We start from the raw sequence: 13,836 nt of genomic DNA, 5'->3' as shown, positions 1-13,836 counted from the left end.
GAGGAAGGGAGATAAGCGTGCGGGCATCATAGAGATAGGAAAAGAAGAGTACTACATCCGCCTAACTTTATTGCTGTAATAGGAATGTCTATGTTCATGAGAAAGAGGTGGAGAAGCAGCGCGTTGGTATGAAGACGCAGAAGCGAGCCGTCTGCGTCGAGCTGAGCGCTGGGCGGGTTCTGGCGGCGATGTGGGAACTTTTAACTAGAAATAAGATTCCTGCAACCTGAGGTGTGTTTTGTATGGAGTTGTTGTTGATATTATTATTATTATTATTATTATTATTATTATTATTATTATTATTATTATTATTGTAGAAATTCAGAATAGCTCCACAACGGACAGTGACGGGGGGGGGGAGGGAGCAAGAGAACAAGTCAACTGCAGGCTTTCAACGAGCTGCTTAGGAGCCCTGGTATACAAAATGTTGGCAACAATATATACTTCGAAGGACACATTAACACTTAGCTGCATTTCAGAGTTGTTACGAAGTGCCCTCTCTCAAGCACCCCTCTCTCATCAATGCTAGACCAACACTAGAGAACGTTGCAGGTTGTTGCAAACTCGTTAGTCATATGGACAACGGAGCACCCTTACAAGGGAGCAAGCCCCGTTGGAAACCCTGCGACTAACTTCCAAGTAAATGTCTATGCTATAGGATTAGCGGGCGAGTCACGCTCGCCTTTTAACTTCGATGTAGGGAGTAATTATAGTCAGTGGCGTAGTGTGGGTTGTCAGCACCCGGGGCAAGGCAAGTAATTTGCGCCCCCTAACCCGTGGATTTGCGCCCCTTAACCCGTGGATTTGCGCCCCCTAACCCCCAGATGTTGTGCCCGGTGCGGCCGGCCCCTTGCACCCCTCCCACGCTACGCCACTGATTATAGTGACCTATATAATCCAAGCTCCTTTCTCAATTGGCAGCGCAGCGCAAAGACCTGGCGACTCTGCTGGACTGTCGTCAGCAGCTCTCTCCCAACTACATACATCCTCTTCAGCTTGCAACACGGGGATAAAAATGTAAGTTGCATTTGTCATTTGCAACACGTTGCTTTTGTTCACGAGCATTAAGGTGCGTGGTTTAAAGGGGAGGGGAACTCCCTCTCTTGCTTCTGCAGGGAAGGGGTGGGCGGGGAGAGAGGGAGAGAGACGATGCTGTGCTACCCAATCATAGCTGCGCTGAAAGCCCTGGATGTATCACGTTTGCCCCGCAGCGGGGGTGGGAAAGGAAAATAGCATCCAAGGAAACCCGGAAGTTCTTTCTCCAGGCAATGAAATTCCCCGTCTAACCCTTTATCTCTCTACGGAGCCTACAATAGGTGTACTGTGAGGCAAAGCAAGCGTAGGCGGGGAAGAGGCTTGAGGGGGTCAAGGGTGGCGGAGGGGGCGTGGCCGCGGCTGCAGCGCCCCCTGCTCCTTTCTCAATGGGAAGGAAGTAAAGCAATAACAGCGGCGGAGGAGGCGGAGGCAGCAGAAGCAGCGGCGGCTGGCTCAGGTGAGGACATCGGGATGGCGGCGGGAGGGATATTCCAAACAACCCCCCCCCCCGCCGCACCGCGTCACATCGCACAGCCCCAAAACTACTAGTCTGTCTCCAAGGCTGCCCCGAAGGGCACCAATGGAAAAAGGGGGGCGGGCCCAGAATGGAAAGAGCGTGTTGCTGAGGGTGGATGGCACGCGGGGGGCAGTTTCTCTGTCTGTCTGTGTGTGCGCGCGCGCGTTAGTTACCCTCCCCGCCCCTTCCCTCCAGCCCAACTGCCGTTTTTCTCCTCACGCCGCCTTCGCCTTCCCTGAGTTGCCCACGCGGAGGCGCGAGGGGAAGGGAAAGGGAGCCCTGGCGTTCCCCGTACACCCCGTCCCGGTTCTCTATGCAGGGCTCCCTCAAGTAAATAATAATAATAATAAATAAAGGAGCGGAAAGAAAGAGAAGGCGTTTTGTTCTCGCCTCCAGTTCTTACGCTTTAATTGCTCAAGTAGAAGAAACTCCGCCTCAGGCCACCTCGACGAACCTATTTTCGCGCGGCTTCTCTTTAATCCAGCCCGTGTTTTTTAAAAAATAACATGGTCTATCTATGTATCTATATATGTTTTCTCTTTAATATGCCTGTCTTTAATTCATATGTGGACCATGTTAATTTTTTTAAAACACGGGCTGAGTTAAAGAGAAGACAGGTATATATATACGCGCAGCTTTTTCCCTCTGCCCCCCTTGGGCTGCTATGCTACAGCTAGCGCCGACGAGGCTCTGGGAGTCAAGGTCGTCAGGCTCCGCATTTCCCGCCTGCTCCTCCTCCAGTCCTTGGCGGGCGCTTCTTTCTCTTGCCTCTGCAGCAGCGGGGGCGTCGGCACGTGGAGGCGCAGTGCAGCTGACCTTCGCGTTCCTTTTTTCCTGGCAAAATATGTACAGGGCAGGACAGTTGGGGGACTTTTCTTCTTTTTCTAATCTGGTGCTGAAGTGACTTCAAAGCAATGCCTTACAATCTATTGCAGCCTAACAGGATGGCCCATCTGGAATTTGTCACAGGGGCACTCACACGCACACAAACACACAAAGTTGTACATCTGGGTACCCAGAGTTTAAATGCATGACCTTTCGCACACCATTTCAAACACATGCATTTGGAGAGGACCCCTAACTTGGCAGAGAGAGAGGAGACCTGGAGTACATGACAAGACTGTGTCAAAACAGGACATAGCATTTGACATTGAAATGCAGGGCAATCCTGTATTAAACAGGACAGGTTGCAACCCTAGGGTTGGGGGGGGGTGTCTCTCCAGCACCTGCTACAAGCACATAACTACGTATTTGCAACGTAAATTAATGCTGCCACAATAGCTGGGGCAAGCTGCCTTGGGAGTCTGTCTGTTGCACATACAGACCATTGGCTTGATGATGTTATCCAATCAATTCTTAACTTGCTGCACATTCATTGGTGTCTGATACACAGTGCTATTCTTCCAGGTGTGGGTGGGAAAGGTGTCAGTGCTCAGCAGGAAGTTGTTACAGTAAGCGGCACATTTTTACAGGCAGCCCTGTATCTAGAGGTTTTTAATGTTTGATATTTTATTATGTTTTTATATATGCTGGAAGCCACCCGGAGTGGCATGAGGTAACAATAATGAAATTATTATTATTATTTTATTTTACCAGCCCTTTTCATCTAGAAAAAAGTGCCTTTAACTGTGTACCCAGAAAAAAAAATGATACATAGAATTATAAAAGTGTAGAGTTGGAAGGGACCCTGAGGATCACCTAGTCAAACCCCCTCAAGTGCAGGAATCTTTTGCCCAATGTGGGGCTCAATTTCACGATTCCGAGATTAAGAGTCTCATGCTTTACCAACTGAAGGGGGGTGGGGAAGCAACGCTGCTGATATGTGTTTTTCTGCAGTCCACTATAAGCTGCTTTCTAACTGTTATGGCAAGGACATTTTAGAGACATCAAGTGACATGGAGAGGGTACCTGGTATACTTGAGCCTGATGCATTAAAGTAATTAAATTTTACTAGAACTCATTAATGGCACTGAAGTGTAATAAGTCTGAGAGAGCCGTTGACTCAGGTATATTTAGGCTGGTTGTTAAGAGATGATGAAGGAAGGCCGTTTGCACAACAAATGGAGATCAAATGAACAGCCTGATAAGTTAGAGTTAGGTGACCCTAAGCTATTTTAAATTGATGTGAGTTTAAGCACACCTAATTCTGCATTGGATCAAGCTATAAAAGGGAGGTATTGCAGATTCATCCCTACTATGTTGGCTTAAAAGTAAGCCCTGTCTTTTTCAGGATTTACTGGCAAGTTAAAGGTGTGAAACTTAAACCCATTTACCTGGGAGAAAGCCACAAGGAATTCAATAGACCTTGCTTCTGAATGGAGATGATTAGGGTTGTACCATAAATATATTTAGGATTGTAACCATAGATAGCAGAAATATTAGATATGATGACTAGTCTAGAAGCAAAGGATAAACATTAAAGTATGACAGTGACAAAAAGAATGCAATAGATGTGAAACCTTGTTTCTACTTGGATTATGTAGAACTGTCTTTGGGAATAGTGTTACAGAGTTACTTCTCATGCTTCCGAGTTTCAAATAGATTAAGTCCCTGTTGCCATCTGTCTTCTTCTAAAGTCTGTCCAGTGTTAGCCCTACTCAGAGCAGACTCACTGAAACTCATGGATGTGACATATTTAGCTCCATAATTTCCACGAGTCCCTTCTGGGTATAATTTAATTGTATGCAATGTGTGTTTATGTTCCAAGAAAACTGTGTGTCTCCTTGTGAAACCAGCTTAAATAGCTATTTTAAAAATTGAAACATGTAGCAAAGAATTAGTTACATAAAAACAGGTACAAATAACATCTTTAAAAACAATGGGATTAACATATTAAAAAACATGAAGATTTCTGCTGCATATCTAGAGTTCAGATAACTATTGCATGTGCTCCTCCTGCAAGCTTCCTTGCTGTAGTTTCCATCAGCACATCTATTTTAAACAGAACCAAATGACCTTGAGCAGGCTGCCTTTCAGACTTAAGTTTTTTGTAAAGTGTGCAAACCATGAAAATAGTTTCGATACTTACTAGCAATGCCTTTTGAGCTATTAACAAAGCCAGCAGGATTACTCTGCTTCTTCTTTATTATAATAGCATTCATTTAGATTTGCTCTTGAAGTAATTAAATGTTTATGTTCTTTTTATATTAAATTGACTAATTCTGCAAAAAGGAGAACAAATGTATCTACAGTTGCAGTTTCGTTGTGGTGTCAAGGTAATGTGAAACTAAAATGATACAAGTTTGTTTTACAAATAAAGCCATATAGATAATACATATATAGATCACTGCAACGTGTTATACATAGGCCTGCATCTGAAGACAGTTCAGAAACTTCAGCTGGTGCCAGAATTTCAGTGGCTAGGTTGCTCACCACAGCAAGACCATTTGAGTATATTACACTGATCCTGGCCCAACTGCACTGGCTGCCAATTTAAGTTTCCAGGACCAATTCAAAGTGCTGGTTTTGACCTTAAACTGCTCAGGACCGCAATACCTCAAGGACCGCCTCTCTCCATCTGAACCTACCCAGACCTTGCAAACTTCATCTGAATCCCTTTTTCATGTATCTCCTCCTTGAGAACTCTGGAGGGTGGCCACACAAGAACAGGCCTTTTCTGCGATGGCCCCCTGTTTGTGGAATGCTCACCCCTGGGAGGCTCACCTGGCACCTTTATTATATATCTTTAGGCTACAGGCAAAAATGTTTCTCTCTAAGCAATTCTTTGGCTGATTAGCATTCTGTGGCCTGTCAAATACGTTTGTAGAAGGGGTGCTATTGGTTTATTTTTGTTTTATTACATACTTTGTCTTCTGTTTTTGTTTTGTTATGTATTTTTGCATTCTCATTTTGTATTTTTATGTTGTGAACAGCCCTGTGATCTTCGGACGAAGGGTGGTATACAATATATGCTGCTAATCCAATTAAAGGGGTTCATTAGGTTTGAGCAAGAGTAGAATAAATAAAACATAGTAATTTCATCAGACCTAATCAATTCAAAATATGTTTAGGATCTCATCAAAGCTAAAGGAGAAAATAATTGAAGGGTGGGAGGCATGTAACAATTTTGCTCCCCAGCACCACCTGCTTTTGTTACCATGTCTGGGACTAGGCGAGTAATAAACAGCAACCACCCAGTGTGGAAGTCTTGGCCTGGCTCAGCCTAACACCTAGAGGCTTAAACAGGCAGTTCTAGGCCAGTAGATTCAGCTGCAGAAATACATATTATTATTATTATTATTTTGGAAAGCTGGAGAACAAGAAGAGGGACTTAAATACACCTTTGCCTTTCTGTGGTGACTATTGTAGCAATGTCTATTCTATTATGTTTTAAATATACTGTAAGCCACCTGGTTAGAAGGTTGGGTATAAATACTCCTAAATAATATATTGTTTGTTTGTTTGTTTGTCTGAAGATGTGAAGGGTTTTTAAATTTTAAAACAAAACAAAAAAACTAGTTGAATTAACTATCATGTCAACAAACAGAAAGAAGGGAAATGCCATTCTCATGGAGCAAGGGCATATTATTTTTTAAAAAACTGGAGTTGACAAATGGCAATATTATTTATTTTGTGTGTGTGGTAGGCTTAACAGCTTTTGTGTTTGGCCATTCAGGTGCCATAGCTGTCAACGTTTCCCTTTTTTAAAGGGAAATTCCCTTATTCTGAATAGGATTCCTCGCAAGAAAAGGGAAAAATTGACAGCTATGTCAGGTGCAAATATTTATTAATTAGATATATTCTTAGTTCTGGCATTTTGATATGTGATCTGAGAGTGAGGCGGCAAATATTTGTAAGGAACCATTTCTGGGAAATTATTTTCCAACATTAACCACATGTATACCTGAATCATATGGATTTGACAGTAAATCTCATTCAATTTAGTGGAATTTATCAGAAAACATGCTTCAGTTGGGTTTGGAGCAGAGCAGTGGAATTTGTGGCAGAAGAATGGAAAAATCCAGAGTGGTGGCTGCAGGACTGGTGTATATTTCCATTGTTGTGGAAATGCACAACTACAGGGCTTGCTTGATTTACCCCCTATTGTGTAAGAGGTGGTTTCAGGTGTTCCCGTGGCTGCAATGAAGAGGTCTCCAGGATGGACCTCATTCTCTACCAGCAGAGAGAGGCCACAATATCCTAAGACCCCTTGGATGCCTTGCAGATACCTTATTTTTATCCTGTTTAAGATAGAATGCATTGAAAAGCAATAAACATACAATGCTTTGTAAGACATGACCTTTAGTTCTGTGCATGTAGTATGTCACTATAAATAAGAAATCCCTCTTTGGAAGTGTTTATATAGACCCTGAAATTAATATGTTTTCCAGCTTTGATTCATATTCAGTCTCCGGCTTCAGTTTCAAACTCCAATTAATGTTTCTTTCTTACAAGCCAATCACATGTACATTTACTCAGAACAATATTACTAAGGGTACTATCGGAGACTTAGTCCTGAGTAATTGTGTGTAGGATTAAGCTGCTTTTAAAAAAAAATTGCTACTGTATCTTACAATATTGTATTTTCCCATAAACTACTTTTGAAGATATGTGCTGTCTTGTCCTTGATCACAACAGAAACCTATTCATGTCTGAATCTTTCTTTTATCCTAGGAGGTGAACTGATGATGAGCACTGTCCAGTGCCAGAACTAACTGAAGAGGGAACTCTTTAGCAAATATGCTGTTTTGTGGCTTTTGGTTTCTACATAGTTCAGCTTTCCACTTTAACTCTCGGTAAGAGAATAACATGTTCTGGGCAATTGTATAATATAAATTTCTGAAGTTGTAAAATTTTCTGCATCATTTGTTTTGGTGGGATTATTTAAACAAATCTTGTTTTGAAATGTTTGCTAAGTAGTGATCCTTCTAACTGACAGTGCTTCTCATCTGTGGCAGTATCAACACTATCAGAACAATAAAGGTCTCTTACATGGACATCTATGGAGAGGAAGAGCTACAATCCCCTGATTCCTAGCTTTCCTATTTTTAAAAGTAAATTTCTAGCATTTGTGGGGCCAAACAAGCAGCCACTATTCTCATTGGTTTTGTGAGAAACAAGCCTTCTCCTGCCATTCACTGTTTTTAGACGATGAAGTCATAGTCATTACTGACATTTAGGAAAGCATATCTAACTAATAAGAAAAAAAAGGCTAGAATGAAACACCCATTGTCTAAAATCAAGAAACATAATTCCTTGGTCCATTTTAAAGTCTGTTATGCTGGTCTTCTCTTGTGAAGTGTTGCAGCCTCATAGAAAACTAAAATTCAAGAGTTCAGGATAGCTGAGATTGGGGATTTGAGGCTTAAAGTCAAAACAATAGATAGTAGCAAAGACAAGCTTTCACTGCCCTTATCTCATACAAAAATGTGATTTTTCAGAGTTTGTAAACATTTAAAAAATAATTAATACCAGTTCAGATAAGTCACATCATTATTGCATTCATTTTGCAGAGGCTAAGAGAACCTTGTGTTACACCAGATCTGGGTTGATAATACTGTTTTTGTTGTGGAGAGGGGGTTAAAGTAGTGTGTGAAAACAGTGTTGTTTTTGTAACTTTCTTGTTGTTTTACTTAGTACTTTACAGTGAAAAGAGGGCTGTGAAGTTGATTGTAGCAGAAGTACAATTAAAGTTTGGAGGAGGTGAAGGCAGTCAGGGAAAGAACAGAGATTCAGCACTGCATGGAAAGCCATTGTAGGGAAGTGGTGTCCAGTCTATCCATAGATGCACAGCAGGTCTTTTCCACTGAAAGGAAGTTCTGATACTTCAAACCTAGATTCTTATGAGGTTGGTTTTAATTATGGTTGGCACCCAGAGAATGATTTGTGTGAACAGAAGGCCGTTCTCCATGAATACAGCTTCCCATCTGATTTCTGCCAATTTTACCCTACTACAACTAACTGTGCCAGATCATTTAATGTTCCAGAATGTCCCCCAAACCTCCGGAGAAACCTTTGTGGGGAGGGGTTACAAGGAGTTGCGAGTGGAAGGTCAAAGCCATGCAGTGCAAGTGAAGTTCTACTTGTACATCTCATCACTTTGGTTTAAAAGGAAGAGTTGTCTTTACCATGGTGGACCGAGTGCATTTTAGCTACTCGCTCCATGTCCCTTGTCTCAGAGGTCCTTAGTGGGAGCTGTTGCTGCCAACTACAAGAAAGGAAAATTATGCCTCCATCATGGCCCAATGCCTCAGAGGTCATCAGTTTACTCTGTTGCCTAATAGGTAGAGGCTGAAAGTTGGTGCTGGGAGGAGGAAGAGAGGAAGAAATGCCATATGAATAATTCTGATGCCATAGGAAGACAATGTTATTTTTATACCTGATCTCAGGCTTGAATGTGATTTTTATTCTGAGAATCTTTTGTTTTCTGGTTTGAGGGCTATAAAGTGGGCTAAAGTATGTTTCTGAGCACAATTCAAAGTGTTGGTGCTGACCTTTAAAGCCCTAAACGGTATACCTGAAGGAGCATCTCCACCCCATTGTTCTGCCCAGTGCCAAGGGCCTTCTGGCAGTTCCCTCGCTGTGAGAAGCCAAGTTACAGGGAACCAGGCAAAGGGCCTTCTTGGGAGTGGCATCCGCCCTGCGGAACACTCTCCCACCAGATGTCAAAGAGAAAAACAACTACCAGACTTTTAGAAGACATCTGGAGGCAGCCCTGTTTAGGGAAGCTTTTAATGTTTGACAGACTATTGTATTTTAATATTTTGTTGGAAGCCACCCAGAGTGGCTGGGGAAACCCAGCCAGATGGGTGGGGTATAAATTACTATATTATTATTATTATTATTATTATTATTATTATTATTATTATTATTATTTATTTTATTATTATTATTTATTATTTTATTTATTTCTAATCATTAACTGATCTATAATACATTTTTTATTAAATAGGAGGTTTAAAAATATTGTAAGAGTGCCAATTTCAGTGAGTTGGTCAGAAAAATACAGATTTTCTCCCCCCAACTCCAGTTCCTTAATTTACATCCCTAGTCACTGATAATGCCTAACACTACTAGAACATGTTAAAAGGTGAGAAGAAGAAGAGGAGGAGGAGGAGGAGGAGTTACTACCTTGGGCACTTGCATTAATTGACATTATTTGGACCCTAGATATTTAATTATTCCTTCCTTCAATCCATATCAATATCAGATTTTATTGTCTGTTTTATTATACTTCTTTTAATTACTCCTACATAAATCCTTTCTTGTAGTGTTTCCCTCTGTTGGTTAGGCATTATCAGTGACCTAATAAATATTGTCCTTGGAGCTTTATTGACCTCATCCTTTATGCTGCTAAACTATGTATCTACACCAGTAAAATTCCTTGACACCAGTTGTCCAATGATGGACTTAAAAGGCGGTAGGGGAAAAAATTGTACTGTTGTACTACTAGAAGCAAATAAATATAGTACATAACTTTTGAACTGTACAAGTAGCTGGATTTCAAATACCAAAATAATAGATTCTGATAAATAACACTGAAAGCATTTCTAACCACATGTTTTTGTTTCCTTTGCCATCAATTTTCAGACCAAGCAGTGGATCTGTTATGTATTTGTTGCCCCAAACTATAGATATTTTTCCATGCCATGGAATATTTAGAAATTGGAAATAAACATAACATCTTACAGAAATAACTTAGTTCAGATATCATGTTTCTGATCCTACAAGCCATAATTGGAAGATTGGGAGCATCCTGTGACCCACCCTCTTCTCTTCTTGCATTCTTCATTTCCTCCGTTTCCCCCCTAGTTTGAGTGAGTTTGGCATGAGTTCCTTCCCCTATCATTCCGTTGGCTTAGTTTCTGAATACCCCAGAGTATTTTATGAACATTCTTAAGTGCAGAGGAGGAAAAGTCAGTTGTGGAATGTTGACGAGCAGTTCATGATGTTTTGTGAAAGAGGTGGGAGATAGCTTTGGCTGGAAGAAAAACATATTTTCATGGCTCAACAAGGGCAGTTCCATGGACTGTAAATACAAGCTAGAGTTCGAAATCTGTCATATGTCCTTAGGAAAAGGTGAGGAAACTAAAGGGCAGTATGAAGTGTGGGCAGCAAATCCCTTATGTGATCCTGTGCACACAACTTAAATCAGTGTGACCTACTTTTCAGTAAATATTCATAATAATATCGTGTGTGTGTGTTGAAATAGGTGCTCTTCAAATGCTTCCAGAAATTTTGGGTTGGACCATGTTAGCCTGTCAAAATACTACTTTATGCCCTACTGAAATTGGTACAATATTTGGTTGACATCAGAAACTATACCACTGCTTTCTGTCATGTTAAGAACAAGCGATGAAACCTATGAAGTTCTGGTTTAAAAAATATGCAAGGTTTATGCATGTGAGGAAATCATGGACATTGATCCCTAGAAAAAAATTTACCCTCACCAGGCTATAAATAACTCAACAGAAGAGCTGTCAAAGCCAGTTGTTCTGTAGTGATGCGTTCATTTCTGCCTGGGATTTTCTACTTTCTTGGATTATAAAATCCTTTTACCTTTTGAAGTATATTAAATCACTTCTCATTAAATTCATGTTATACTTTATTGCCTTCTCCCAGCTGCATTGGCCTGAGTCATGCATGGTAAACCATAGGGCTGTTAGTCTCCTCCCTGCTTGACCTGGAAATTGACTGCAGTTTAGTTTTATTTCCTTTGCTTTTCTCCCTGCACCCCACTTTCAATCATTCTTTATTGCCTTGGATGTTGTAGGTTCCCCAAGTCCTGAGAATTTGTTTAGCAACTTGGTAACATTTTGGAGCATATCTTCAGGCTCTTACCCACAGTATGAATTTAGTCAGTGCATTTTCCTTGAGAGGAACTATGAAGCTACAATCCATATTCCATTTGCTAGATCCCCAGTGGATTCAGGTTGTTGTATCATGTGAGGGATTCAGTTGGTGGATATAGCTATAGCAACATGGGGAGCAGTGAAAGCAGAACTGTGCCTTATCTCAGAGACTACTTCTAGCTAGTCAGCCATGGTGTTTCTAGATATACAAATGTTGTGACTTTTTATTTGTTAAACTTTTAGCCCCTAGTTTTGTTGTTGCATAATGTTTGTATTTGTTGGAGAACAGGGGGAAAAGCCTGGCACACAAATGACTCAATTTGCAATTTTGGTTTACTCACAAATGCTGTTTCCACTTTGTTACTGAACATGGTAAAATATGACATTATGTTTCTGCATTGCTTTTTCTCTTTGTCTACCATTCCCAGATGACTCCTGTTTTTCTACTTCCATAGTTCTCAGGAGCAATAAGTGGATATGATTCAGCCTGTTAAATGACACTTCCACTTTGTTTACATGTTTATCTTTCAATATAAATTTTATTTTTGGTGCTTTGTATTGCTTGGCTATTGTGAATAATAGCTTTGAATTTTGCAGTAAGTTAAGTATTTTTGGGTAGGTTATCTTAAATATCTCTCAGTAATTCATTACAGTAAGGAATATTTTCAATCTTTTTACTTTTCTCTCTTTTACCAGGGTTGAAATTTGCCAAAGTATCTCAGGGAAGCCGTAACGTGCACGGTTCTTCTTCACGATTGTAACAACTCGAAACAATGGACAGATGATATCAATTAAACTGCACTTGGCAGCTGACTTTATCAGAGTAACAAGCAACTGCGTAAGCAGTGCCAGACGGCAAGGATTTTTATTACCCTAGCCACTGGGAATTATGTACAGTGTCTCAGTTCTCAGAGTGACTGCCGTTTCTACGTAGATCTTTTTTAGGATTTGTAATCATGTCTGTTACTGCAACCGAAGGCGAAATTCCTAGATTTTTTGTGGGTGGTGAAGATCCAGATGAGTTTTTGAATCCATCCAGGTCTGCAGAATTTGAAGCCTTTTATGATCATGAAGATGAAGACGATGAGTATGATTCTGTATGTACTTTGTTTCATTGTTTGGGGGCAAGTAATTGTTTGAGTTGATAAGATACTAAAGCGTTGTTAGCAGAGAAGATAGGAAATGAGCATAAAAAGCAATAAGCACTATGGCCCCATTTCAGCAAAGTGTTTAAATGCTTAGTTAGGTATAGTTGTAAAGAAACACATTGGCATTTGCTAAATTAAAACCAAATTGATCAAGACCAGTTTCAGCAGTTTATACAATATGTATAAACTGTGATAGCTTTTAGAAGAGTGCCAAAGTTTCATAATTTCAATATTAAGAAACAGGTTCAAACTATTTAGAAGAGCCCCAAAGTTTCATATTTGCAATATTAAGAAACAGTTATGGTTAAACTAACATCTTAGATTCTAAGATTTGGAAAGATTTATGGAACAAGCTATTTTATTTATTAAAAATAGCTTTTAGTTACAGTTGTTGAATGGTCATTTTGAAGAAGAACAGTTAAAGTAAAAGTCATATAGTACTAATATCCTAGTTTCACTCTAGTTTTACTCTTGTTGACTAAAATTTCATTTATTGGATTGAAAGTTAAGTCTCTCACCTGTTTAAATAATAAATACAGAATATATTTATTTCTTTTCCTAGCTGTGAAACATTTTGTTGCTTCAAGTATCATCATAGTCACGTACTATTGTGGACACATTCCAACACACTGCTGTCATACAGCTTCTTACCACAGCTTCATGGGCATCCTTCACAACTGACATTGAAATTAATGGGGTTTCTGAAGCTGTCGCTTTGTAAATTTATTCCAGTCAGAAGAATATTTTTACTTGCAAGTGGCACTCTTAGATTTACAGGGTTGGTTAAGTTTGTCGGAAGGTTGTAGATGGGACATAGCTAATGCCTTTGTGAACAATTTCACTTTTAAGAAAACTTTCAGCATGGGCTTACTATGTTTTATGTTTTATATATTATCATTGTTTCTACAACCTTGCTTGTCAAGACTGTATTTTTCACAAAGAGTATGAAACTCTGATATCAGGTTACATTCCCTGCCCCTTAAGCATAATAAAGGTTTGTGAAATGAGCCTGTTGTTTAATACTTAGTAAGAATATTGCATGGTCATTCTTCAGTTAGCATATGGTGAAAAGCTTTGAAACCCAAATTTATGTTACTGACCTTTTTAAAATTATTATTACTAGCCACCAGAAAGACAGATCATGGTTGGAATATGTTCTATGGCAAAGAAATCAAAATCAAAACCAATGAATGAAATCCTTGAACGCCTTTCCATGTTTAAATATATCACAGTAGTAATATTTGAAGAAGATGTGATTTTGAATGAACCTGTGGAAAACTGGCCTTTATGTGACTGTCTCATTTCTTTTCATTCTAAAGGTAATTACTCTCTCTTGTTTATTATT

The 13,836-nt window shown here is 40.0% G+C and overlaps 1 protein-coding gene across 26 annotated transcripts in view; it reads left to right on the top strand.

Moving 5' to 3' along the window:
- Positions 1 to 99: 99 nt before the first annotated feature.
- PPIP5K2 (diphosphoinositol pentakisphosphate kinase 2) overlaps positions 100 to 13,836 on the top strand; it is a 52,128-nt gene continuing 38,391 nt past the window's right edge. For 5 of the 26 annotated variants that reach the window (XM_081212343.1, XM_081212336.1, XM_081212326.1 and 2 more), the window contains exons 1-4: positions 1,276 to 1,492; positions 7,166 to 7,287; positions 12,040 to 12,440; positions 13,615 to 13,810. In XM_081212343.1, the coding sequence (XP_081068469.1) occupies positions 12,300 to 12,440; positions 13,615 to 13,810 (337 nt within the window). In that variant the 5' untranslated portion in view covers positions 1,276 to 1,492; positions 7,166 to 7,287; positions 12,040 to 12,299. Of the gene's footprint in view, positions 232 to 921; positions 1,018 to 1,266; positions 1,493 to 4,723; positions 4,768 to 7,165; positions 7,288 to 12,039; positions 12,441 to 13,614; positions 13,811 to 13,836 lie in introns of those variants that run through there. The other 21 variants (XM_081212337.1, XM_081212322.1, XM_081212340.1 and 18 more) reach the window with 17 other exon arrangements.

Source organism: Podarcis bocagei (assembly GCF_964188305.1).
Source record: "Podarcis bocagei genome assembly, chromosome: 11".
Lineage (NCBI taxonomy): Eukaryota > Metazoa > Chordata > Lepidosauria > Squamata > Lacertidae > Podarcis > Podarcis bocagei.
This window is presented reverse-complemented; position numbering and strand designations above follow the sequence as displayed.